Source organism: Oratosquilla oratoria, chromosome 12 (genome assembly GCF_046742065.1).
Source record: "Oratosquilla oratoria isolate Oo_2021 chromosome 12, ASM4674206v1, whole genome shotgun sequence".
Taxonomy (NCBI): domain Eukaryota; kingdom Metazoa; phylum Arthropoda; class Malacostraca; order Stomatopoda; family Squillidae; genus Oratosquilla; species Oratosquilla oratoria.
Genome location: NC_134788.1, coordinates 48,606,632 through 48,633,305, shown reverse-complemented (window position 1 = coordinate 48,633,305; position 26,674 = coordinate 48,606,632). Strand labels below are relative to the sequence as shown.

The 26,674-nt window shown below is 41.5% G+C and overlaps 1 protein-coding gene across 14 annotated transcripts in view; it reads right to left on the bottom strand.

Annotated features, from left to right (window-relative positions):
* Nucleotides 1-3,065: 3,065 nt before the first annotated feature.
* Nucleotides 3,066-26,674, bottom strand: part of LOC143031682 (uncharacterized) — a 26,909-nt gene continuing 3,300 nt past the window's right edge. For 3 of the 14 annotated variants that reach the window (XM_076195817.1, XM_076195818.1, XM_076195814.1), the window contains exons 2-4: nt 12,810-12,944; nt 9,278-9,355; nt 3,066-6,155 (exon numbers count right to left, since the gene is read on the bottom strand). In XM_076195817.1, coding sequence (XP_076051932.1) covers nt 4,048-5,547 — 1,500 coding nt within the window. In that variant the 5' untranslated portion in view covers nt 5,548-6,155; nt 9,278-9,355; nt 12,810-12,944 and the 3' untranslated portion in view covers nt 3,066-4,047. Of the gene's footprint in view, nt 6,156-9,277; nt 9,374-12,809; nt 12,945-18,973; nt 19,101-26,674 lie in introns of those variants that run through there. The other 11 variants (XM_076195826.1, XM_076195823.1, XM_076195828.1 and 8 more) reach the window with 9 other exon arrangements.

The following is a 26,674-nucleotide window of genomic DNA, read 5'->3' as shown; positions in this document are numbered from 1 at the left end:
AGGAAGAGGAAGCGAATCAAGTAGAGAAGAAAAGGTAAAAGGTGCAAATGGAGAGATGATAATGGAAGAGAAGGCAGTAAGAGGAAGATGGGCAAACTATTTTAGGGAGTTGCTAAATGTGAAGGAGGAGAGGGAAGGAAAGGTAGTTGCAGTGGGAAACGCTAAGAAAATGACTGTAATGATTGAGAAAAATGGAGGAGAAATAAGGAAAGATGAAGTGAAGGCAGTTGTTAAGATGATGAGAGCAGGTAAGGCACCTGGGTTGGATGGATGCCATGCAGAATGTCTGATAAAAGGAGGTAGAGTTATGGTGGACTGGCTGGCGAGGTTAATGTTTTTTTTTTAACCCCTACATCATCAATGTCATATGCCGCAAATTAAAATATTTGCCAAAAATAGGCATTACGTTGAGGGTCAAATATGTGGTAATGACCAAGTACCCCTATCCATTGGCTATGAAAGACGTAATTTAGGCGACTAGCGTATGAAACGAAGTATGAAGAAGTGAAGTTGTACTTCGACAGTTAGGCAGGTGCTATTTAGTATGTAACATATAGAACCAGCAATTTTGCACTGCCAATTTTCGTAATAAATGTGGCCAGGCAATAATGGTGTGATGGATGCTTACTAAAACTTTTACCAAAACAATAAGAAACACCACAATCGCCTATCCTCCATGAAATTATAAGGTACTGAAAAATCAATTTACCACATAACAGTGATAAATATTTGCCTAAAAAAATCCACAAAAACTAAATATAACTATGTTTTCCATAAGTGTCAGACTACTATGGGTGACTGTACATTGATTTGAAACATAAATATAAAATTCTTTCACTCTCTGAAATTCTAACAAAGCTTCCCCCCCAAATACGACCCCGTTCGACCTGTGTGAGGCGGAAAAGTCTACCGATGCTCTAGCAAGCTTTCATACTTGAGTTGATTTAAGCAACAAAAATAAATCAATTTTGGCTCCGAGACTGCACAGGTTAAGAGAGAGTAGAGTGCCGGAGTGCTTGTATAGTTCCACTTTACAAGGGAAAGGGGGGGCAAATGTGAGTGTAGTAGTTTCAGAGGGATCAGCTTGTTAAGTGTAGTTGGGAAGGCTTATGGGAGGGTCTTGATTGAGAGGATTAGGAGAGGAACATAGGGAGTAATTGGTGAGGAACAGTGTGGGTTTAAGACAGGTAGGGGTTGTGTAGATCAGATTTTTGAGGTAAGACAGATATGTGAGAAAGCTTTAGGAAAAGGTAAGGATGTTTTTTGTGCTTTTATGGATCTGGAAAAGGCTATGACAGGGTTGACAGGAAGGCACTGTGGGAGGTACTGCAGATAGATGGGGTCCAGAGATCCGTGGGAGGAGGACCCTAGGTCTGTTATTCATTATAGTCAGGGTGCAAGTTTTCTATCAATGAAATTGAAGGCCACAGTTACTACATCAGGGCAGGCAGCACATTCCTTTGACATGTAATTTGATTACCTCATCTTCTTTCATGGTTTTTCTAGTGTAGATTCTTATGTAGGGTTTTTATGCATTTTCCTTTCAATTTCCACCATTTCAAGTTTCATCTGGGTTATATCTTCCTTTATGAATAGTGGAATATTGAATATACACATACTTTTTCATGCATTACCTTCATACTCCGAGATGCTTGTTGGCCAAGAAACTAAGCATTGCTACTTGGGTGGGTGAGAGATCAGGAGCGTAGACTGTTCTATGCTCTCTGACAGCACAAGTTCATAGTAAGGGATTATTAAATTCCTAGATTAAAAAAAAAAAAGTTTGCTGTACGGATGTACAATCCTAGCCTTCTCAGACACGGAGGGTTTGCGGTGTTAACCTGAATCGTCACATTTATATTCCGAAGGGAGGGGAAAGTTCCTCTACCCAAGTCACCTATGTTTGGATAGAACTCCGTCTCCCCGAATTTAATATTTGGTTCCCACTTCATGAACTCTCCTTTCATAATCTATTCTGCTTTACATTGTTTTTATGCAGCGTGTATTTATTTCTACTTCATTCTGGCCACATGCTTTGCCGTCTTCAGGTTTCGTAAGTTTTTCCTCCTTAGGTTGCTTACGTCTTTACTCTCCCCTTTTGTTCGTTTTTCAATGAGTGGTTCTCTATCTAGTTTTGGGCGTTTATGTACTCCCAGGATTTTGCATGCATCATACCATTCTTCTTGTCTTCTCACCATTCAACCGATTCCAATTTACCACCTTGTAATTCTGCAACAAATTTACCAGCTACGAGCTGTTGAAAATGTCCCAAGGACTTGTGTAGTAGCAATGGTAGATTTGGAAACTGGTATGTTATAACACATTTGTAAATGTTGACTTTAAACCCACTATCAGAGAAATAATATCGGAAGTACAGGAAAAACTGTATATTTCGACTGTAGTCCTCTTCAGCAGAAAGCTGAAGAGGACTACAGATAGCAGTCGAAACATACAGTTTTTCCTGTACTTCCGATATTATTTCTCCGATAGTGAACATTTACAAATGTGTTATAACATACCAGTTTCCAAATTTACCATTGCTATTACACAAGTCCTTGGGACATTTTCAACAACTCGTAGCTGGGAAAAAAGCCTTGGGTATATAGACTGAAACATTTCACAATCATATATATCTTTTACCAATTTTGCCCACATCCCAAAGATCTTAATGATGGTGTTGCTCATTGTCTTGGATACAAAATAACTAGGAATAATCAATCATCTGCAGCTATGAAGCATCTTTACAGTAAAAAACAGTATCTGGGCATGTTCTTTCAACAAAATAATAACAATAACCTCGTTATTAGAGTAAATCTGTTTCAGCAGTGGTTGTACTTTCATGGGTCTTGCATACAAAAAGAGGAAGTAGGGAGGGGAAAGGGAGAGAGAGAGAGAGTGGATAGGGAAAGGAGGAAGAGAGATCTAATTACATTTAGTTTTAAGGCTTAAAAAATGACATTCCTTTAGAAGCACCTACTCAGTTCCTTCAACTGCAGCTATGATTCACATGACCAAGTATCATCAACTCTGTTCATTTCCAAATTCGGGCACATAAAAGGCACAAACTGACACATTCTGACTTTGTCCTTTAATGATTTTACCAAAAACATGTACAAGCTTTCAATGCTTTAACTGTGACATTTGGAAAGTTCCAAGTGCTGCTGGAATGCATCCAAGCAAAAAAACTAATACTAATGACATACTGATTTAGCTCAAACAACTAGCGTGCTTATCAAGCATGATGCAGTTTCTACAGAGACAGTCTCTCTTCAGAAAATACTTCTATCAAGACTACCCTCGTTCTCCATTCCTGCAGCCTCTGACCAGGTCTACAAAATCAATCAGAATGGAAGCCAACATCACTTTTGAGGTCTTCCAGGGTCTTCCAGGCTTACTTTTCCCAGTCTGTGCTTCCCTCCACGTACCATCAGATTACCCATTGTTTGTTTGCAATGGACGGGTAGACTCTGTCAACACAACCAATTGTCATCTGTTCAAGAATCCTGTCCAAGTCGAAACAGTAACATAACCACATCATCTGCACGACTCCACTAGTTAAATAACGGAACTAGTGTGCCGAGTGCAGTCAACATTTGCTTCACTGTACATCAGCTATCCGTATCTTGCACGTTTTTGCAGCAATATCACCAAGTGCAAGTTTGTAACTCACCCAGAGTATCATAATACATGTTCTTAAGAGTTTGAAGGTCTTTATTTTGATAAAATGTGCTTTACAATTAAGAGTTCAAGTAGAAGCTTGTCAAGTTTTTTTTAAACATTCCAAGATAATAAAGGCAGGATGACACTTAAAGAAGGACTGTCTATCAATACCCTCACGCCTTACACTACTACTCCGATTCATGCATCCCCAATGCCTTTACATTACATTCAAAACATGTAACCTAGTTTGCAATTTTTAATATTAAGGTACTCTGCCATCGTACAGTAGATAAAATACTTGTCCCCATTAGCTCCAATGACACATTTCCCACCCCATTTCCCATTAATGCTAGCAAATCACACTTCCCAGTCTTGGCCCCGAAAAAGCTAACCATCTGTCTGATCGCGACAAAGTCCTAAATTCTTCTCGTACTGTATGGTCAGCTCCAAGTCTAAATCGTCTTCCACCTTAATTTCGGCAGTGTGAGGGCCAGCTCTGTTTCCACTGTAAGGAATCTTCTTGACCTCGCTGCCTCGAAAACTTGCCGCCGGCTTACTACATTCCGACTTGACATGTTTACCGAGGTTTTCGGACGTCGAGAAGACGGCGTCGCAATACGTACATTCGAAAAGCTCTCCGCCCATGTGTGTTCTGATGTGCCTCTTTTGGGAACTCTTGCGTGAGAATACAGCATTACAGAGTGGACATTTGTGAGTAGTGCTGCCTCCTGTATGAGTCTTCATGTGCATCCTGAGGGCACTTGCCAGGGCAAAGGTGTTGTTGCACAGCGTACATGGGAAGGATTTGTCACCGGTGTGGGCAGTGCGAATGTGTCTCTTCAGGGACCCTCCCTGCGTAAATCTGGCGCCACAGAAGGAGCAGCGGTGTGGTTTTTCTCCCGTATGAGTTCGCACGTGCTGCCTCAGGGCGCCTCTCATGGTGAAGATGGCTCCGCACAGGTGACACTTGTGGGTCATAGGATTGGCTGTGTGCGTCAGGCAGTGACTCTTCAGAGAATCCGTGTCGTAGAAGGACGCCTCGCAAGTTGGGCACCGGTGAGGTCCTCCTTCGTTCGAGTGAGTTCTACTGTGGCTTTCTAGTTCATCTTGGTTGGAGAAGGCAATGTTACAAAGAGTGCAGCTAAGAGATTTCTCTGCTGACGAGTTCATTCCGTCGTGCCTCTCTATCTTAATTTCTTTGATCTCCTTTTTAATTTCTTTGATCTCCTCTTCTTTGATGGCAAAGTCCTCCTCTGTACACCTGTGACGTTCCTCAGAGGTGTGGGTCATAAGATGGCTCCTGAGGGTGTCTTTGAGAGGAAAGGCAGTGTCGCAGAGAGAACACCGATGGATCATCTTGTGGCTGCTGTGGTTCCTGATGTGCCTGTTTAGACCGCCCTTTTGTGTAAACCCAGCTCCGCAAAGGTTACATTTGTGGGGCTTTTCATCATTGTGGATGCTCATGTGCTTGGTTAGGTCTCCCCTTTGGAAAAAGGCCGTATTACAAAAGGAACATTTATAAGGCTCTGCCCCGGCGTGGGTGGCCATGTGCTTGACCAGGTCACCCTTCCTGGAGAAGGCATCGCTGCACAAGGTGCATTTATGGGGTCGTTCTCCGGTGTGCACGCGCATGTGCTGCTTCAGCGTGCTCCTCTGCGCGAAGCGGGCGTTGCAGAAGCTGCATTCGTGAGGTTTCTCGCCTGTGTGGGTCCTCATATGCCTCTTTAATGTCCCCTTCAGCGTAAACGCGGCACTGCAAAACGCGCACTTGTGTGGCCGCTCGCCTATTGTATGAGTTAGCATGTGACCCTTCAGATGACTTTCCTCTGAAAAAGCAGCAGTACAGACTGAACATTTGTGCATCCTCTCCACCTCAGCACAGGCCATGTTCTTCTTTCTTTCATAAAAGCAGAACCATTACACAAAAAGAAAGAAAAGAAAATGACTCAAATGGACTACCCCTAAACTAGTGGCTCCTCCTCCTAGGATTAACTGTCAAATGCACATCAAAATGCTAAAGGTACATAATCTTGCTCAAGATCTTTCAGATTGCCTTTCTCAAGAGCAAAAAGGGGCAAGTTGGCCTATAAAAGTATCATAAACCTCAACTAGTTACCAATGTATTCATTTCAATACTAGCCCTGAGAGGATGTGCTCAAAACAATCTGGAATCTTCCCCTCCATTCAATGCAAGGATAGGATCTACTCACAACAAACTAAAGGTTAACAAATCTCAAGGTCTTTACAAAATCAATACTGCAGCCGGGGAATACATCTAGTTTCAGTCTGCAGTTCGCAAGAGCACTAGCCAGACTGTGTCTCCATTCCTTCAGGTTGGTCCCAGTTTGAATGGCAGCAACAAAGCATTCTCCTGACTAGAAGTTCAATTTAGTATCTGGAAAACTATCTGGAAACTTGTGTTGTGCTCCTTCTTGCAAGTGCCATTCTCAGTAAAGTAGGTACCTCTTGCATGTCTTCCTCTCTGTCCACGAATTCTGCAATGGAAAAATGACAAAAGTCAGTTGGAAACCCAAGATCTGGTTAGTCTTATTCCTACATTTAACCCATTCAACTCCGATGACAAGATGTCTTGTCATTTGGTCAAATAAAACAAAAAATCATAAAACACCAAAATGTTTGATCAAACACCAGAAAAATATGACGTCAGTCCTCGCTTCGCTGCGAGCGAAGCGAGGACTGACGTCATATTTTTCTGGTGTTTGATCAAACATTTTGGTGTTTTATGATTTTTTGTTTTATTTGACCAAATGACAAGACATCTTGTCATCGGAGTTTAATGGGTTAATGACCAATGATTTCACTCCTCAGAACTACTCAAGTGCTCGTCAATAACGCGTGTATGGGAGGACCCAGTAACAGGGTCAAACCATCTTTAAGAGCTCCTCCAGAAGTAAAGTTGTTATGACATTGTTCAAGGAATAAACATCAAACTTTCTTTCAAGTCAACTGTCATATCAGATTACTAGACTTACTACATGCCTCTTTCTTCCTCAGGAAGCAGAGGAACATCATACCATCCAGGAATAACATATCAAGACAATTGCCCACATCTACAGGTCACCAAGGCCTATCTCAAACTCAAAGGGAACTTCAATATGAAATGCAGAGACCCAAAAGGAAATTGCACAATGTATTTACAAGACCCAAAATGAAATTGCACTATGAGAAAATAGAACACATTCACCAAAACATAACTAGCTAGCCACCAGACCAGAAAGAGCAAAATATGGATACAAGTACAGCAACATACACGTCCATAGCTCCACACAAAAGCATCTGAAAATTAACAAGTATCTTCTCTAAGCATTTAGGATAGGGAGGAGGAGTATCTGTGGGTAGACAGCTGATATTGCTAGCAGTTCATCAGTGCTTCTATTGTTATGGGCAATATCATGCAAACATTGTCAGATTTTATGCTTATGGTGTTAGTTTAGCTAACAAGAACCGCGTCCATGTGAACAAGAAGACTCAATACCCCAGCGGCGGACTAAGCACATGATGAACAACGTGCTGATCTCAACAGCTAATTCCAGTGGAAAAGCACTATGCCAGATGGACTGGCTAGAAGACAGCACTTGAAACACACAAGTCAGTGGCAGTTCATTGCAGCTTCAAAGGGGAGAACTTCATACCACTTATACCACAGGGGATATGGCTGGATGGCGACCTGGGATCCACCTTGAATAAAACCATACCATTGGCCTTTCTTCTTCTCCTCTTTCCTCAAGACCCATGGCAACAGGTGAAGGATGATGGGACTAGGTTTGATGAAATTGGAAGCTCTTAGTCTGGATCCTGCACAATGGCAGCCAGTGTGTGATGGCCACCTTTCCAAGACCATCGCTACTTCGGAATCCAGTCCTGCACTGGTGTCTAGTCATTTTCACCCTGCTCTATGGCTGTAAGACCTGGACCCTCAACTAGATTGACCTGAAGAAGATCAAATGATTCCACCAACTAAAGCTTCTCTTTCCTCAACTTTAAACAGGACAATTAAATCACAAACACCTACATCCTGGTGCAAGCCAATGCTCAAAGCACCAAGTCCATGATTGTGAAGCATTGGCTATGCTGGTCTGGACACATTGACAGGGTGAGTGATTCTCACCTCCCTCCCTCCCACAACTCCTCCTCAGCAAACTAACCACCAGGAAATGCCCAAGAGAATATCCTCTCTGCCATTACAGGAACTAGTTCAAAGCTACATTCACGGAAACTGGGAGACACCAGGGGCAAGTAGAGATGTTTGGTGACAGAGAGACCATTTCTACTGTGGTTGAAGGAGAAAAGAGGCACAAGTCCGAGGAGAAATGTGACGAACGGACATACCGCCGCCAACTCGCCCGTGCCCTCACAACTTCTGAAACCACATCCAAGGCCATCAAGGAAGAGGAGATTGAGCGGATGGTAGGAACTGATGCTAATGCTGATAACATTATTCTTCACCTAAGGAATATTAATGTATCACGTTAGAATATCTAAATGTTTTTAGGTAATTATACGTCACTGGCAATTGCCGACAAGTATCAAAAGAAACACCATGTGAGGACAACCTTCATCATAGTAGGACATTTTACGGTTTTATTAAGACGTACTTGATAAAGCTGTAACAAGCAACGTGTTGTACAGGCTCCGTCCTTACGTTGTGTTTCTTTTGATGGGGGATTTATTGTTTGGAAACAAGTCATGTCCCTTGCATGGAGATGATAGAGGTATTGGTGTTCTGTTATGTAAAACCTGGTGTGTATAGTGTGATTGTGGTTTGACAAGGTACAGGAGGTAGTTGTGAGGTGGGTATGGGAGGTATTTTGTCAGAAAGCACTTCCATCCTTGTAGACAATATTGTGCTGGAGTTACCAAGGTGGTCATGGAGGTACCAGAATGGACTAACAGCACAAGTTTATACACATACACACATTCATACAGAGGTGACCTGCTGACCATTTACAGAATGATGAAAGGCATGCAAGTCCTTGATATAGAGGACTTACCAAATTGGGATAAGAGAAATAGAAAGGGACAAGAAAAACTCAAAAAAAAGTATAATTATACTTGTAGAAGAGACCTGGGGAAAAAAGAAAGAAAATTCACATAGAATGGTAACTGGGAAAAACTGGATAAAACAATAGTGTGTGCAAAAAAACTACACACAAATTCAAGAGCAAACTGCGAAATACAAAAACGGGACACCACCACGAACATAGCTCCCCTTCCTGCAAGATACAACTAGGTACAGATTGACCTCTCATTAATGGACGTTAATTAGCTGTGTTTGCGGTGTTTTCGGTGCTGTTGTTTAGTGCGTGCAATCACTAATATGCAATCACCCAAAAACCACTCCAAATCAACGGATTATTCACATCAATGGACACCGTTACCCCCCCTTTTAGTCCTTTAATGAGAGGTAGTACTGTAATACAGTGCCGGTGGTGGAGGAAGACATGGATCCTCACACCATCTGTCACTGCCAAATTCACAGACTCCCAAAGGCAATTTCAACACCTCTAGGGCCCCTTTCACACTAGGCAACTAGTGAACGTCACTAGTTGCCTAGTGTGAAAGTCTTGGGCAACTGCAAGCAACCAGTGACTATTACCAAGTTGTGGAATCCTTTCTCATCATCTCATTAGTCGAAAGAATGGCATCAATCGAGGAGGTGCTTCTGTTGGCTTTGCTGGTCAAGAAAAAGAGACGGTTGGTGACGGCAACTGCCAGTGACGGTCACTTGTTACCAGAGCGGGCAACAGCCATAGCCTGTTGCACAGCCAGGCAACCGCAGTGACGTAGTGTGAAAGGCTCAATTTAAAATAATGGTAGGCAACTAGTGACTGTCACTAGTTGGCCAGTGTGAAAGGGGGCCTTAACCCATTCAACTCCGATGACAAGATGTCTTGTCATTTGGTCAAATAAAACAAAAAATCATAAAACACCAAAATGTTTGATGAAACACCAGAAAAATATGACGTCAATCCTCGCTTCGCTCGCAGCGAAGCGAGGACTGACGTCATATTTTTCTGGTGTTTCATCAAACATTTTGGTGTTTTATGATTTTTTGTTTTATTTGACCAAATGACAAGACATCTTGTCATCGGAGTTGAATGGGTTAAGGAGCCAGAATCATAAAACAAACCCTATTCCACCCCAAAAAATAAATAAATACATACATATACCAAGGCTGTTTCCCCCTTACAAGGGAGGTAGCCAAAAAGGAAAAGGCATAAAATCATTTCCACCCATTCCATCCTTGAATACACTCCACACCCCTCCACCCTCCTACACATCATTTTGTCTATGATAGAGGAAAACTCTGTTCATAGAGAAATGATGACACTTTTATACTATGACTGTCCCTCCGTCATGCTGTCCCCCAACCCCTTGTTGCTGTCCTGTACCATTTCTCTGAGTATTCTTTTTCTGTGGTGGGGGAATTCCCTGTGGTGGGGGGAAAAGAATACTGCCACCAAGTATTCCCACTTGGATCGTAAGAGACGAGAAGAAAGGGACGGGGATTGGGACTAGGCATCCTTCTCCTTGTAGCCCCACAGGGGACATTCCTAAACAAAAAAAGAGAAGAAAAAAAATAAATAACAAAAATAAATAAATAATAATAAAATATAATAATAATGTGAACTACAAATGCCAAGCGGCTTTGCTATGGATGTGATATGCCTTGCAACACTGCTTATGACCCAGGGCAGTGGGCAAGATGCAGGGATGACCAGTTATCCAGGAGGTGCCAAGATAAGAGGGAGGGAAGTGGATGGATAGCAGTGGAGTATGTTGAAGATGGAATGGGTGGGAGTGGTTTTTATGCCTTTGTTTTCTGGCTACCTCCCCTGTAAGGGAGGAAAAAGCCTTTGGTATATATATGGTATGTGTACAAATCCCGAACCTGCAAATGACAAGGGTTAGGTGTGTACTAATTTGTGACAGAAGTTCTTGGTCTCAAACTCGGATCATATTATCTTCAGAAAACCCCAATGATGAGCACAATCCAGGATGAACACACTTTGCTCACATTTATGGATGTATTATGCTCTGCCAGATGAACTCCACTAAATGAGAAGCCATCAATGATACGTGAGCTCCCTACATAACAATGCACCCTTATGACACTAATTTTGAACCCACATGAATTATGAGAACCTCCTATACAAACTCTTACTTCCTCCAGTTCCTCTGCCCCCCCCTAACACCTCCTATCACCCAAATACAAGTCCCAATTCTCTTGGAGAAACCATAGCAAACATAATGGAGAACATCAAATCATCCACCATGGGAAGTAGATGGTCTATCTACTTCCCAAATAACCGACACAAATCTCCCAGAGCACGTATACGTAAAATTCACCCGACCCCAACACTACACATTTTCAAGTCGCTTACCCCTCCCACTGTGTCCCCCACCAAGACTGAAAGTTCAAATTCTCCCCTATCCAGTCCCGAACAACATCCAAGTACACTGAAGAACCCTTTACTGCAGCAGTTCAAACATACACTGGTCCCCACCCCACTGATGCACAACCCATATTAACTACATCCTACCATCCTATGTAGCTATGCACTTCCGATGGAATGGCCTATTTTCAAAACTCAAGAATCACCTCACCTCCATCATGACATCCACTCACTGGGATCAGTCACTGTCTTTATCAACTTAACCCAAACTCCGATGACATAAAACACCAAAATGTTTGATCAAACACCAGAAAAATATGACGTCAGTCCTCGCTTCGCACGAAGCGAGGACTGACGTCATATTTTTCTGGTGTTTGATCAAACATTTTGGCGTTTTATGATTTTTTGTTTTATTTGACCAAATGACAAGAATATTGTCATCAGAGTTTAATGGGTTAAGTTGTATTAGTTGCACTTCTCACGTGGAGAGCTGGCGACCGCTACCCTGGTGACTCCAACCTTTGGCCACGACATAAAAAGTCCTACACTCATTCAACACAGACAGCTGTCTTCCCAGCGAGATGTGCGGGAGGTTCTGAGGATTGTTGTCGGCTACTGTCGAATAAAGTGCCACGTGGCAACAACTGATTGATGGTGCTGCCAAGGTCTTGTCCTGAATTGGGAAATAAAAATGTGTAGGGGAGGCGTACCAATGGAGATGCACTTGCCCTATGCAGACGGATTTGACACAAAAAAAAAATTCTACCTGCCGATGGTGAATAGAAAGGAGCATAATTATAGGCTCAAAAAATCACTTAACTATCCCCTCATAATGCGACATAGTCTTACCTTCCTAATCCAAATAGGTACGTGACTGCAGGAGATGAAATAAAAAAAAAAGTACCGTTTTTGAAAGAATCCTTACGAAAACCTTAAGTCGCGTACCTGTTTGGATTAGGAAGGTAAGACTATGTCACATTATGAGGGGATAGCTAAGTGATTTTTTGAGCCTATAATTATGCTCCTATCTATTCACCATCGGCAGGTAGAAGTTTTTTTGTGTCAAATGCGCCTGCATAGGGCAAGTGCATCTCCATTGGTACGCCTCCCCTACCCTTCTCCTGCAATACAAACCCGACTGCATCCGTTTATAAGAAATAATTGGGTACATGCTCACATTCACCCCTCCACACCCAAATAAAGTGAGGAGGAGGTGGCATTAATTCTCATCTGTCCGTATGTCCTACCACTACTACGAGTACTCACTTCCCCTCTCCAAGTCACTGCAACCAAACTTTTCCTCCACTGCCGAGCAACTATTTCTTCACCATACTCCACCCTGAGCAATGATCATCACTTCAGAAACAGCACCAGATCATCTGACCTCTTCCTCCACTTCTTGTGGGAAACCCCGCCCCCCCCACAACGCCACGCGTCAACTATGTCCTTCTAACAACTGGCTCCTTGTCACTATGTAACACAAAGCAACCTGGAGCCTCTCACCTCCAAACAATGACCTACCTTTACACCAAACCTCTGACTAGATTATGCACGGGCAGTAATACTAGACCTACACGAGAAACAGCTTCTCACATACTTTGCAGGCTCTCTTCTATCCTCACAACCTCGATACAACTGTCCTCTTCCCTGCACAAACTGGCGAGATCTTCAAGCAGCACCATACACCCTGGAAACAACTCAAGACTACCCAACAACTGATACAACACTGACCTATCTTACAAACCAGTATAGAGGTGACGTTCACATGGCATCAACTGCGATGGATTGGCCGTGTGATCAGGTCACCAGAAAATCGTCTTCCGAGACTGCTTCTGTATGGAGAACTATCCGAAGGCCGCCATCCAGCTGGAGGGCAGAAATAGGGGTACAAGGACCAAATACACACAAACACTACTCCGCCGGATCATCAAGGAACATTGGCAGTCAACCACATGGGATGGCGTTCTACATGCTGCCAAGCTGTTTACAACTTTTGAGACTGCCTGTATACGTGTGCTTATGAGGAGTTTTGTCAGTACCAGCAACGGCGACGAGTGTGACCTCCTCTTGCCTGTGGAAGGAGCTCTGCCTTTAAGTCCTTCACGGCCACGAGCAACACAACTTGTGGTGTCACATTACGTTTCATTTGAGGGGAGGTTTACGCAACCTTGACGGACTACCATATATGCATAAACAGCATAAAATCAGCATCACTTCTATCAATTCTGAAAACCTGATCACCTATGCCATGATACACAGTTCCATGACAGAATCGAGACTGCACCACAACCCAAAGCAAAGAAGGTGGCTTCCTGTCACTACCAAAGACACCTCAGTCTGGAGGAGGAGGAGGAGGAGGAGGAGGGAGGGAGGAGAAAAAAAGAAAAAAAGAAAAAAAAATCTTGATCCATACATAGGAAGAAGGAACATACGAATGGCAAAGACCGAGAGAGACCATGAGGCCTACACCAGGCAGTTCCATGGCCCTTCCCACCTGTTATCCCTATCTATAAAGTTATCTTATCTTACAACATCTCATTGTTTCGGTGCTTACTAACTACTTGGTGACCAAGTCGACTCCATTCATTAGCCAGTCAGTTGGCGTTCGTGAACCAGTTCTTAGTCTATTCACTTCTTAATCTGGCCCGAGCATGCACCTACCCCAACTCCTATCCCCTATCCGTCACTCTTTTGTTTCCGTTTCGTCTAAGCTCATCGTGGACCAAGGGTCATCCCCCGTCTTCCGCCCACCACGCGGGTGGACGGAAGTACGAAGGTGAAAGTCCTGCCTGGACAGGGCAAGAGACCCCCCAGGACGTCAAACGAGTTGTAACCACGAGCGAGTCTGAAGGTGGTGATGAAAAAGGTCAAGTACGTTGAAACGGCATCAATATGGGGGGGGGGAGAGGGAGGAGGAGGGAGAGGGAGGAGGAGGGAGAGGGAGGAGGAGAAGGGAGAAGGAGGGAGGAGGAGAAGGGAGAAGGAGGAAGGAGAGGGAGGAGGAAGGAGAGGGAGGAAGAAGGAGTGGGAGGAGGAAGGAGTGGGAGGAGGAAGGAGTGGGAGGAGGAAGGAGTGGGAGGAGGAAGGAGTGAGAGGAGGAGGGAGAGGAAGGAGGAGGGAAAGAGAGGAGGGAAAGAGAGGAGGGAGGAGAGAGAGGAAGATAGAAAGTGAAAGAGAGGAAGAGAGAATGTGAGAGAGGAAGAGAGAAGGTGAGAGAGAGGAAGAGAGAATGTGAGAGAGAGGAAGAGAGAAGGTGAGAGAGAGGAAGAGAGAAAGTGAGAGAGAGGAAGAGAGAAAGTGAGAGAGAGGAAGAGAGAAGGTGAGAGAGAGGAAGAAAGTGAGAGGAAGAGAGAAGGTGAGGGAGAGGAAGAAAGATGAAGAAAGTGAGAAAGGAAAGATAGAGAGAGGGAGACAGAAATATGGTGGTATTCTTATAAAAAAAAAAAAAAATCTTTCCTTATATCTCGCATAAATCCCCGGAAGGGAAAGGTTTATATAAGGAAATATTTTTTTATGAATACCACTGTGGTATTCTTTAAAAAATTCTTTCCTTATATAAATCTTTCCCTTCCAAGGATATATATATGATTTATATAAGGAAAATTTTTAAAAATTCTTTCCTTATATAAATCTTTCCCTTCCAAGAATTTATATAAGATTTATACAAGGAAAGATTTTTTCTAAAAATACCACTGTGGTATTAAAAAAAAAAAAAAACAATCTTTCCCTTCCAAGAATTTATGTAAGATTTATACAAGGAAAGATTTTTTTAGGAATACCACTGGTATATAAAAAAAATAAATAAAAAAATAAATAAAAAAAATCCTTATATAAATCTTTCCCCTCCAAGAATTTATATAAGATTTATATAAGGAAAGATTTTTTTTTTTAAAGAATACCACTGTGGTATTCTTAAAAAAATCTTTCCATATATAAATCTTTCCCTTCCAAGAATTTATATAAGATTTATATAAGGAAAGAATGTTTAAAGAATACCAGTGGTATTCTTAAAAAATTCTTTCCTTATATAAATCTTTCCCTTCCAAGAATTTATATAAGATTTATACAAGGAAAGAATATTTTTAAAGAATACAACCGATAGTTTCTCCGATTTAACCTGTGGCCCTCTGGCTAGTGTCTTTAGACCCTCCTATGGACAAATCCAGGAAGAAATTAACCCATTCAACTCCGATGACAAGATGTCTTGTCATTTGGTCAAATAAAACAAAAAATCATAATAAAACAACAAAATGTTTGATGATCAAACAGCACCAGAAAAATATGACGTCATCAGTCCTCCTCGAGGAGGACTGATGACGTCATATTTTTCTGGTGCTGTTTGATCATCAAACATTTTGTTGTTTTATTATGATTTTTTGTTTTATTTGACCAAATGACAAGACATCTTGTCATTGGAGTTGAATGGGTTAATCACTACTGCAGAAGGTGTTATTCACTGAATTGTAATTTACGTGAATGTCAATTGCCTCTTCAGACTTTTGTACACTTTCAATAAATGCACTTAAAAGTACTGAAATTAACTTTCCACACTTGGATGTAAATTTGGTCTATATTTTGTAACAATCTACAGTTTTCTTCATCTTTTATTTTCCTCGTAATCTTTGCAACACCCGAGAGGAGGGGGAGAGAGGAGTGAGGAAAGAGTTGAAGAAACTAAAGAAATTGAGCAGAAAGAGATGTCAAGAGAGGTGGAATTGAAAGATGGAAGAAAGGGGTGGTATATGTATGTATATATGTATATATATATATATATATATATATATATATATATATATATATAACAGAGGTTTATAAAAAGAACAACAATAACAACAAGGACTTGGAGAAGAAAGAGGCTAATGCCCTCATCACGCATTCAAGATTGTCAAATGTTGTGAAAATAAAAACCTGGAACACGACTTCGCTTACAGTATCCTAGACCAGTGCTACTCAAAGTGGCAGTCCGCAAAAACCGTCAGCTACCAGCACACAGCCAGTGTCCAGGCCATGCGAAGGAATCATTTGAGGAATTGGTAGAATCTAAGCATTATTTATTTTTATTACTTTTTCTTATATGTTTTCATATTGTATTATTTGTTTACAAAATAGAAAAGAAAAAAAATTGTCAACTTTTATCATATTACATATATATCATTTCCGGTACAAATTAATATAACTATGAAATATTGCTGGTACATGGCACATTGCAAAAAGAAAAATAAATAAATAAATAAAAAACATATAATATTAATAATAATAAAAAAAAAAAAAAAAAAATAATGCTGATCCACCACATCAGTTTGAGAAGCCCCGGTCTACACTTCCCTACAGAAAATTCAATAATGTGCCTAACACAGCCAACTCCCCGTTAATACGAGTTCTGTTAACATGATTTCAATCTTACACAACTTAAAATCTATTTATATATATTCTGATAACACGAAATGTCCAATGTTACGCGAGTTTAATTTCCCGCCTACTGTAGTTGAATATCTCGCCACCAGAGCACGGGAGAGGCACTCTGACTCCCACGCTCTGGCAACTATGTCCTCAGTTGGTGCACGATTTCGTCGGCTTTGACATCCAAGAAAACGTCTCTAAAGCTCACAAGGAAAGTCTTGACAAGGCCAGGGAAGCCGGGTTAGACCAACTTGAGCAGAAGGATATTGATGAACTGCTAGAATCGCACACAGCGGAGCTGACTAACAAAGAGCTGGTAGAGATGAAGACGATACAGAATGCAGAGTTGGAGGCAGCTGCATCTCGGCCTATATCAGAAACCCCAGAGCCCGAGAGAGTCTTGACCAAAAGTGATCTCGAAAAAGCACTCTCGTTTATACGTGAAGGACTGGATATCTAGGAAGCCAAAGATCTGAATATTACAGAAGTGCAGCAGTGGCCAGAAAAGTTATGTCGGAGCTGAACTGTTACAAAGTGAATGTTAGATCAAAAGAAGAAAAACATGACGCAGATGAAACATTTCTTTAAAAAAGACAGTCAAGGAAGAGGAGGGAGAGGGAGGTGAGGAGGGAGGTGAGGAGGCAGGTCAAGGCGAGGAGGAAGAGCAGAGTGAGGAGGCAGAGCAGGGTGAGGAAGGAGAGGGGAGTGAGGTTGGGGACGGGAGCACGGCAAGCGACAGTGATGGTAGTGATGCGTCTTAATGTTTACATGCATAAAAAATGTTATTTTACCACACAATAAATACCAATATAGTATGAATGTGTTTTTATTGTTTCTGTAACCTTCAAACTTATTAATAGTGTGTTTAGGATTTTTAGTAATAAAATCCCAAAATAGACGGACTTTCCCGTTGTCCAGGAATGTAGCCCCCACTATTACCATTATTTCTTACGGAGAAATTATGTTCCGTTAACATGATTTCCATTAACACAACATCTCCAGGAACGTAATCCTTGCGTTAACAGGGAATTGACTGTATTCGTACAAGTTTAACATCTCTTAGTTCTTCATTCCATTTCTCGTCATATGACACAAAGGCATTTGACATTTGGAGATTCAAGTTGTTCCTACTCATACAAACTCACTGGAATCGCATGTGTGACAGAGGCTTTACATTCCACATCATAGCAGATCACCCAATGATCGTATCTACTCCGTATCTCCCTTGTAAGATACCATTACTTTAGACCAGGGGTCACCAAACTACGGCCCGCGATGTCAGTTCATCCGGCCCGCCAACGGTACTTGAATTTGCTTGATAAAACGTATGGAACACGAAACCTTGTGATACAATTTAAATATTACGTTTAGAATACTCAGAGATCTTCACGCGTGCGGAGACCTCCTGACTGCTATGTGCCTTAAATTTACTATTGTAAATTTTAAATTATTGTATCTAGGTTTTCTTGTTTATTGTACTTAAGTATAACACCGTTTATCAGAAGTCACCACAACTCCACAAGGAAGATTAAACCCATTCCCACACAACGTAAATCAACCTATAGCTTTACATCTACATTTTGCAGGCACCACCAACAGAATGCAGCATAAAACTATGGCAGCACTCAAAGCATATATAACAGCCAACCACCACATGTCGAAAGGATGTGAAGAAATACATTTTCCACGTAGATGTATAAATATGTGGAATAGTTTAGAAGGTGCTATAGCCCAAGTCGAATAATAAACAAGTTCAAATCTAAATATGATAACTGGAAATCAGGTATAGATTAAGATGGAACCGCACATGAATTTGAATCGAAGTATGTTAGAAAATTAGAGAACAGGAGATAGGACCCAACAATGATTGCTACTTTCCTGCATACCACAATTAGGCAAATACCGCACCACCTATAACGTACAAAACATCCGCACAAAAACACATACCACCCATAACGTACAAAACGTTCACACAAAAACACATACCACCCATAACGTACAAAACGTTCACACAAAAACACATACCACCCATAACGTACAAAACATTCACACAAAAACACATACCACCCATAACGTACAAAACATTCACACAAAAACACATACCACCCATAACATACAAAACGTTCACACAAAAACACATACCACCCATAGCGTACAAAACATCCACACAAAAACACATACCACCCATAACGTACAAAACGTTCACACAAAAACACATACCACCTATAACGTACAAAACGTTCACACAAAAACACATACCACCCATAACGTACAAAACGTTCACACAAAAACACATACCACCCATAACGTACAAAACATTCACACAAAAACACATACCACCCATAACATACAAAACGTTCACACAAAAACACATACCCACTCAAAGCCAACAACGAACTTGGAAATTGGTTTCAGAGCTTTAGCAAGATGTGCGCCAAGACTGTATAACGAGCTGCTTGAAGACATTAAGAGTTATAACAGCAAAGCAGTCTAACCTCTTCTATACAAGTCGAATTCTCACGCGCACCGTCGGCTGCCTGATGTGCGATGTATCAATGATGCATCACAATGTGCGCGTTACAAGATATAAATTTACGGCTGTATTTCTCGTTCTCTTTCACCCTGAAAGTCAATAACCAAAGAAAATGTGATCAAAACTGTTCAAAGAATATGGGGTTCACTCTGCTACTATATACAACTAAAAAATTAATATAATCAAGACGTCAACACCTGCTTCCTCATCATTGTATGGAAGGTATTACAAAGAAAACCAAAGGAGTATTAAAGACAATTACAAGTGTAATAGAAAAATAAATAAAATAAAATAATACTGAAAAAATAAATGAATAAAATAAAATATGGTGGGGCTCGGCAGAGTGCTATGACAGTAGCGGAACAGGGCCCCAGAAATCATCACTTCAAGTATCAAGTAATTCACTAAACAAGCCCTACAAGACAGAATGACAAACTCGTACTCCAAAAACAGCCCCTAAACTTAAGCTTATACCATTTATATCACACAAAAACATATACCCACTCAGATCGCTACACAAGCCCTTCACAACAGACCACCACACTCTATACTCCAACAACAAGCCCTGCAAGACCTTCCACATCGGATGAGAACTACTGTGCTCAGGACGCCATCCAGCCTATAAACAGTACCAACACAGAATAAACCTGGCCATGGATTCAAAGTGCCCTAGATGCAACCATGACGCAGAAGACACAAAAGACCTTGTACTATAATGCCACATACTAACAATCCCTTGACAACAACACAATATCTCTTCCACGAGCGACTTGTGAATCCACTTGGGCGTTGTCGGTTACCTGAAGGCCGCAGGTCTTCTGAGAGAGATATCAGGGGTAATGGATTGATTGATTGAAACCTCCAATGATCTACATATAACAATTGAATGCATGCCAGGTCTACTCCTCAATTATGAATGGGCAGTAAAATCTGACCTACTCCGTAACGGCCACTTCTCCTTTCACCTCTTAGAGGTTCCTCCCCATCCCTAACGTTCAGTGGTCCCCTTCCCATGTAAACTGGGAAGTAACATACGTTATAAGGCAACCCAACATTCAACACGACACAAGCCCATCTCACAAACCACCAAACATTTACAGTCCTCCTATCGATCACAAAAACTTTACGATATACATAACACACAGGCCCCTGGTGAAATCCAGACTGCACCACAGTGCAGCAAGCTATAAATACCACCTTCCACCATTTTTAAAACCTCCTCAAAAACTCCATAATCTTGAAAAAATGAGGAGCATAATCATAAACAGATAACGAGTCAAGCATGCCGACACACAGCAAAACTATGTTTCTACAATCATCCTAAGCCCATTATCAATAAACAAATATACATACATATATCAACGGCTTTTTCCCCTTACAAGGGAGGTAGCCAAAGTCGAAGGCATAGAATCCACTACCACCCATTTCATCCCTAACATACTCCACTCCCATTCACCACCCTTCCCTCCCTTTTTTCTTGACTCCTCCTGGATGACGGGTAAACCCTGCATTTCTCCCACTGCCCTGGGTCAGAGGCAACGCAGCAACAAATATATAAAACAATAAGAGATGCTTATATTCCATGCCCGGTTCTCCAAATCAACAATCAAATCATCTTAAGAGTCTCAATGTAGCTAAAACAATTGTACCCCACAAACCAGACCCAATTTCATAATCTAAAGAATTAGATAAGACTGAGTCAAAATAGAAAACAAGCCTCTATGTAAAAAGTATAGAAACTGTATACAAGCAATCAAAGACCACCACCAAACTATAAAATGATAAACAAAGCACTTACAAAGGTGTGGTGACACGGTATTTTGGCTTATAGCATCGCCGCTGCAGAAGTGGTAGGGACAGGAAATTTATATGCTGTGTAGAAATAGCTGGCCTTTGGCCTTGTATTATATTTGTGTAGGTTAAGTCTATATTACTCCTGCACTACATGCATATATAGCCTCATGAAAGCACAACCTAGGCCCTGCCGAGCCATGTTTCGGTCAGGATGGGCCGTGTGCTTCTTTAGTGTATGCATGATGAGGGGGGGTCGCCGATTAAATGAAGCGGCCTTGCTGTGGATGTACTGTGTCTTGCGACACTGCTTCTGACCCAGGGCGGTGGGCGGGGTGCAGGGATGACCCGTCATCCAGGAGGTGCTCAGATGAGAGGAAGGGTGGGAGGGGTGTGGAGTGTATTTGGGGATGAAATGGGTGGGAGTGTTTTTATGCCTTTCCCTTTTTGGCTACCTCCCTTGGAAGGGGGAAAAAGCCTTGGTATATGTATGTATGTATGTATGATGAGTATATAAGGATGCCAGGTTTGGGTGTCCACCCCAGTCCTATTCTGTACTTGCCACAAGCGGGTCGCGACTCAGGTCATTCTGCGGTCACAGTGGTGTTCAGGGGAGGGCACCGAGCCCTGCCCACTGACCCAGCCTACCAGAATAAAGCCACCAAACTCACTCGAGTCTCCTTCACTCCCTCGTTACCAAAGCACAAGTAACATTCTCGTAATGTTACAAAGGCAACAGAAAACAGAGAAACTGTAACCAGATCTTCTGTAAGGGACACAAGGAACAATGGATTGATTGCTTAATTGTAACCAGAAAAATATAATCAGAAGTATATGTAATTGACAAAGAAGAATCAGTAACGGGAGACAGTGAATTCAAAGCTAACTTATGACCAATGCTTGCAGATGGCAATTCTGGAAGAAGCTTAAAAAAAAAAAAAAAAAAAAAAAAAAAAAATCCTGGTGTAGAGGAGAGCCTAGTATTATGCCCTCCCAAGTGGTGTGAAATACCAATTTCATGCATGAAGACCTTTCATTGATACTGCAAGCCATTATTATCCTCCTTGGTAACAAGAGGACATATGCGTGCGTGTATTTACCTAGTTGTATTTTACGGGACGAGAGCTATGCTCGTAGTGACCCGTTTTCGTATCTCTACATGTCCAGTTTTTTCTTAAAATCGTGTATAGTTCCGGCATTTACTGTTTCTCTGTTCAGTTTGTTCCAGACATCGATCACTCTATGTGGGAAGCAATTTTTCTTTCAGGTCTCTTCTGTAACTGTCTTTCTTTAGTTTCTTTTCATGTCCTCTTGTTTCTCTTCTGTCCCACTTTAATAGGTCGTCTCTATCAAGAACTTCCATCCCATTCATAATTCTGAAAATGGTCAACAAATTGCCTCTTTCCCTTCTCTATTCTAGTGTTGACAGCTGTAATTCTCCAGTCTTTGTTCACATGTCAGATTTAACAGTGTGGGTGCCATTTTTGTCGCTGCTCTTTGGATTCTTTCTAATTTTCTTATGTTCTTTTTTGTGCTAGGTGCCCACACTGATAGAGTATATTATAATTTCAGTCTTATCAGTGTAACAATTATTTTTTTAACCATCTCCTAATCTATGTAATTGAAGGCCACTTTCATTGATCTTAATAAGTTGTACGGTAAGTCTCTCCAAATAATTTATTTACATGTTTGTCCGGTGTCAAGTCACTTGATATGATTACTCCTAGATCCCTCTCAAGTTTACTTTTTTGACTTGTTTCCAATCTTATATTGTCCCAAAACTCTATTTCTACCTTTTCCAAATTCCATTATGCTAATTTTTTTATGTTGAAGTTCATCTCATATCTTCAGCTCCATTCCCATATTTTATCCAGGTCATCTTGCAGTGATCTGCAATCTTCTGTTCTTACTCTCTTGAGTAATTTGGCATCATCAGAAAAAAGTTCATGTAACAATTTACTCCTTCATCCATATCATTTATATATATGGCAAACATTAAAGGAGCCAAAACAGAGCCTTGTGGTACGCCACTTTTCACATCTTCCCATTTTGAGTTTTTGTCTCTAAGTACCACTCTCATTTTTCTCCCAGTTACGAAATCCTTCACCCATTCCGACAGTTTGCCTTGAATTCCTCCTATTTTTTCAATTTTACTTATTAATTTTCTGTGCGGTACTTTGTCAAATGCTTTCTGCAAATCCAAGAAGGCACAATCTGTCCATCCATCCCTTTCTTGTATTATCTCAATTAATCTCGAGTAAAAGCAGATTAGATTTGTGGTGCACGATCTTCCACTTCTAAAACCAAATTGTTTGGGGTTTATTATTTTGTTATCTTCCAAATGTTTGGTCCATTTATTCCTCTGTGTGTGTGTGTGTGTGTATGTGTGTGTGATTCACCATGGTCTTGGACCATGTGTTGGACTCATGATCGACAGTTATTAACCTCACGGATGAGAGCTCAGAGCTCGCAGGACTGATCTATGGGTAATGCTTTGACCTTACATGTGCGCGCACGTGCACACACACACACACACACCCAACTCCCAACCCACAAGGGCTGGAGTAACACTCCGCAGCGAAGCGATACTGAAATTATTTCAGCCCTGGGCTGGAGTCGATCCCGGACTGCCATAGTGGTAGGCAAGACTAACCACAGTGCCATGAGGTGTGTGTGTGTGTGTGTATTCACCTTGGTCTTTGGATCGAGTGTTGAACTCGTGATCGACAGCTATTTCCCTCCCGGAAGAGAGCTCAGGGCTTGTATGACCGATCTATGGGTAATGGTATGACCTTACACACACACACAATCCCAACTCCTAGCCCACGAGAGTCAGAGTAACAACCTGAAGTGCAGCGATACCGAAATAATTTCGGCCCTGGGCAGGATTCGAACCAGGTACTGCTGCACCTCCGTACTGGTAGTCCAGTACTCTATCAACTGTGCCACTGAGTCGTGTGTGCATGTATGTGTGTATTTACCTAATTGTAGTATACAGGAAAGAAGAGACGTTCATTGGGTCCCGTCTCCTATTCTCGAATTTTCTAACATCATTAGACTCAAATTCATGTATGGTTCCAACTTAATCTATATCTTTGATTTCCAATATATTTAGAACTCGTGTACTGCTTGAGCTTGGTCTAATCACCTTCTAACCTATTCCATATATTTATAAATTGATATAGAAAACATTTCTTTACATCCTTTTGTGTGATGTATTAACCTAGTTGTAATTATCTAGTTGTATTTTACAGGAAGAGAGCTATCCTCATAGTGACCTGCTTTCGTATCTTTCAGCATCCAGTTTGATCTTGAATTCTTGTATGGTTTTTGTACTCACTGTGTCCTCGTTCAATTTGTTCCAGATATCCACCACCCTGTGTAGGAAGCTATTCTTTTTCAGATCTCTTCTATAAACTATCCTTTTTTATATCTCTTCTGTAACTATCCTTTTTAAGTTTCTTTTCACGTCCTCTCCTTTTTCTTTTATCCCACTTTAGTTTGTGTGCATGTGTGTGTGTGTGTGTGTGTGTATTTACCTAGTTGTATTTTATGGGAAAGGGAGCTATGCTCATGGTGTCCCATCTTCATATCTCGTTTTATCTAGAGTGTTTTTAAATTTGTGTATCGTTCTTGCACACACCACATTTTCATCTAACTTGTTCTAAACATCTATTACCGTGGGGAAAGCTGTTCTTTTTCAGGTCTCTTCTATAACTGTCTTTCTTGATTTTCTTTCCGTGTCCTTTTGTATCTCTACTATCCCATTTGTGTGTATTTACCTAGTTGTATTTTACAGGATGGGAGCTATGCTTGTGGTGTCCTGTCTTCATATCTCATTTTATCTAAACTGTTTTTAAATTCATGTATTGTTTTTGCACACACCACTTTCTCATCTAACTTGTTCCAAATGTCTATTACTCTGTGGGGAAAACTGTTCTTTTTCAGATCTCTTCTATAACTGTGTGTGTGTGTGTGTGTGTGTGTGTGTGTGTGTGTGTGTGTGTGTGTGTGTGTGTGTGTGTGTGTGTATGTGTGTGTGTGCATGTGTGTGTGCATGTGTGTGTGCATGTGTGTGTGTGTGTGTGTGCATGTGTGTGTTTACCTAGTTGTATTTTATAGGAAAAGAGCTAAGCTCGTAGTGACCCACTTTTGTATCTTTCAGCATCCAGTTTGATCTTAAATTCTTGTATAGTTTTTGCACTCACTGTTTCCTCATTCAATTTGTTCCAGATATCTATCACTCTGTGTGGGAAGCTATTCTTTTTCAGATCTCTTCTGTAACTATCCTTTTTTAATTTCTTTTCGTGTCCTCTTGTTTTTCTCCTATCCCACTTTAGTAAGTCATCTCTATCAAGAACTTCCATCCCTTTCATAATTATGTAGATGGTTAGGTCTCCTCTTTCTCTTCTTTGTTTGTTTGTTTGTTTGTTTGTTTGAGAGAGAGAGAGAGAGAGAGAGAGAGAGAGAGAGAGAGAGAGAGAGAGAGAGAGAGAGAGAGAGAGAGAGAGAGAGAGAGAGAGAGAGAGAGAGAGAGAGAGAGAGAGAGAGAGAGAGAGAGAGAGAGAGAGGGAGAGAGAGAGAGAGAGAGAGAGAGAGAGAGAGAGAGAGAGAGAGAGAGAGAGAGAGAGAAAGGAGAGAGAGAGAGAGGGAGAGAGAGAGAAAGGGAGAGAGAGAGAGAGAGAAAGGGAGAGAGAGAGAGAGAGAGAAAGGGAGAGAGAGAGAGAGAGAAAGGGAGAGAGAGAGAGAGAGAGAAAGGGAGAGAGAGAGAGAGAAAGGGAGAGAGAGAGAGAGAGAAAGGGAGAGAGAGAGAGAAAGGGAGAGAGAGAGAGAAAGGGAGAGAGAGAGAGAAAGGGAGAGAGAGAGAGAAAGGGAGAGAGAGAGAGAAAGGGAGAGAGAGAGAGAGAGAAAGGGAGAGAGAGAGAGAAAGGGAGAGAGAGAGAGAAAGGGAGAGAGAGAGAGAAAGGGGGAGAGAGAGAGAGAAAGGGAGAGAGAGAGAGAGAGAGAGAGAGAGAGAGAGAGAGAGAGAGAGAGAGAGTGTGAGTGTGTGTGTGTGTGTGTAGATCACCGTATCACCCAACAGCAACTGGGGATTCTGAATTTTTATCTAGATGGTTAATACTGGAGCGAGCTGTAATTCAGAAGTTTGGCACAGCATCCAACACAAACACTCATATACACATGAATACAAAGCTAAGTATGATAAGTTGAAGAGTATACTACAGTTCGGTAAATACACAACACACATGCAAATTAAGTTCCATGAAGACACCACCTTTCTACAAAACGACTTACACAGAATACTTGATTGGGCCACAAAAAAATTTCACTGAATGGAAACAATTTTGAACCCATAAGGGTATGGGAAAAGAGAAAGATGTGAAGACAACAACCTCCTACCCATGTAACAAAGCAAAAGAATAGGAAAAACATGTCAGAGTCCAGGGGACTCGAGCAACAATGCAACCTTCTCCCGTCATAAATTCCGAATTGCAGAAAAAGCAAGGAACGTAAGCAACTGTATCCTAGGGACTTTCCGCACAAGAGAGACAACTTCAACTAACACTTTGGAAATCAACAGTACTGCCCGGAACAGAATACTACTACCAGCTGCTGTCCTCATACAAGACTCAAAATATTGCTGCAATAGAAGACCCACAAAGGACGTTTACCAACAGAACATGGGGTACACAACAACTAAAATGTGACAGACTAAAACACCACCCTTCAAAGGAAAGAATGATATAGTTATATACATTGAGAAAATCCTGGAGGAAATGGTCCCAAATGTAGGGGTTGTGGTGCGAGAGAAAATAAAGTCTGTACTATATTAGAAGCACGGAACAGTACACAGTGGGTGCAAGCCTCAGCG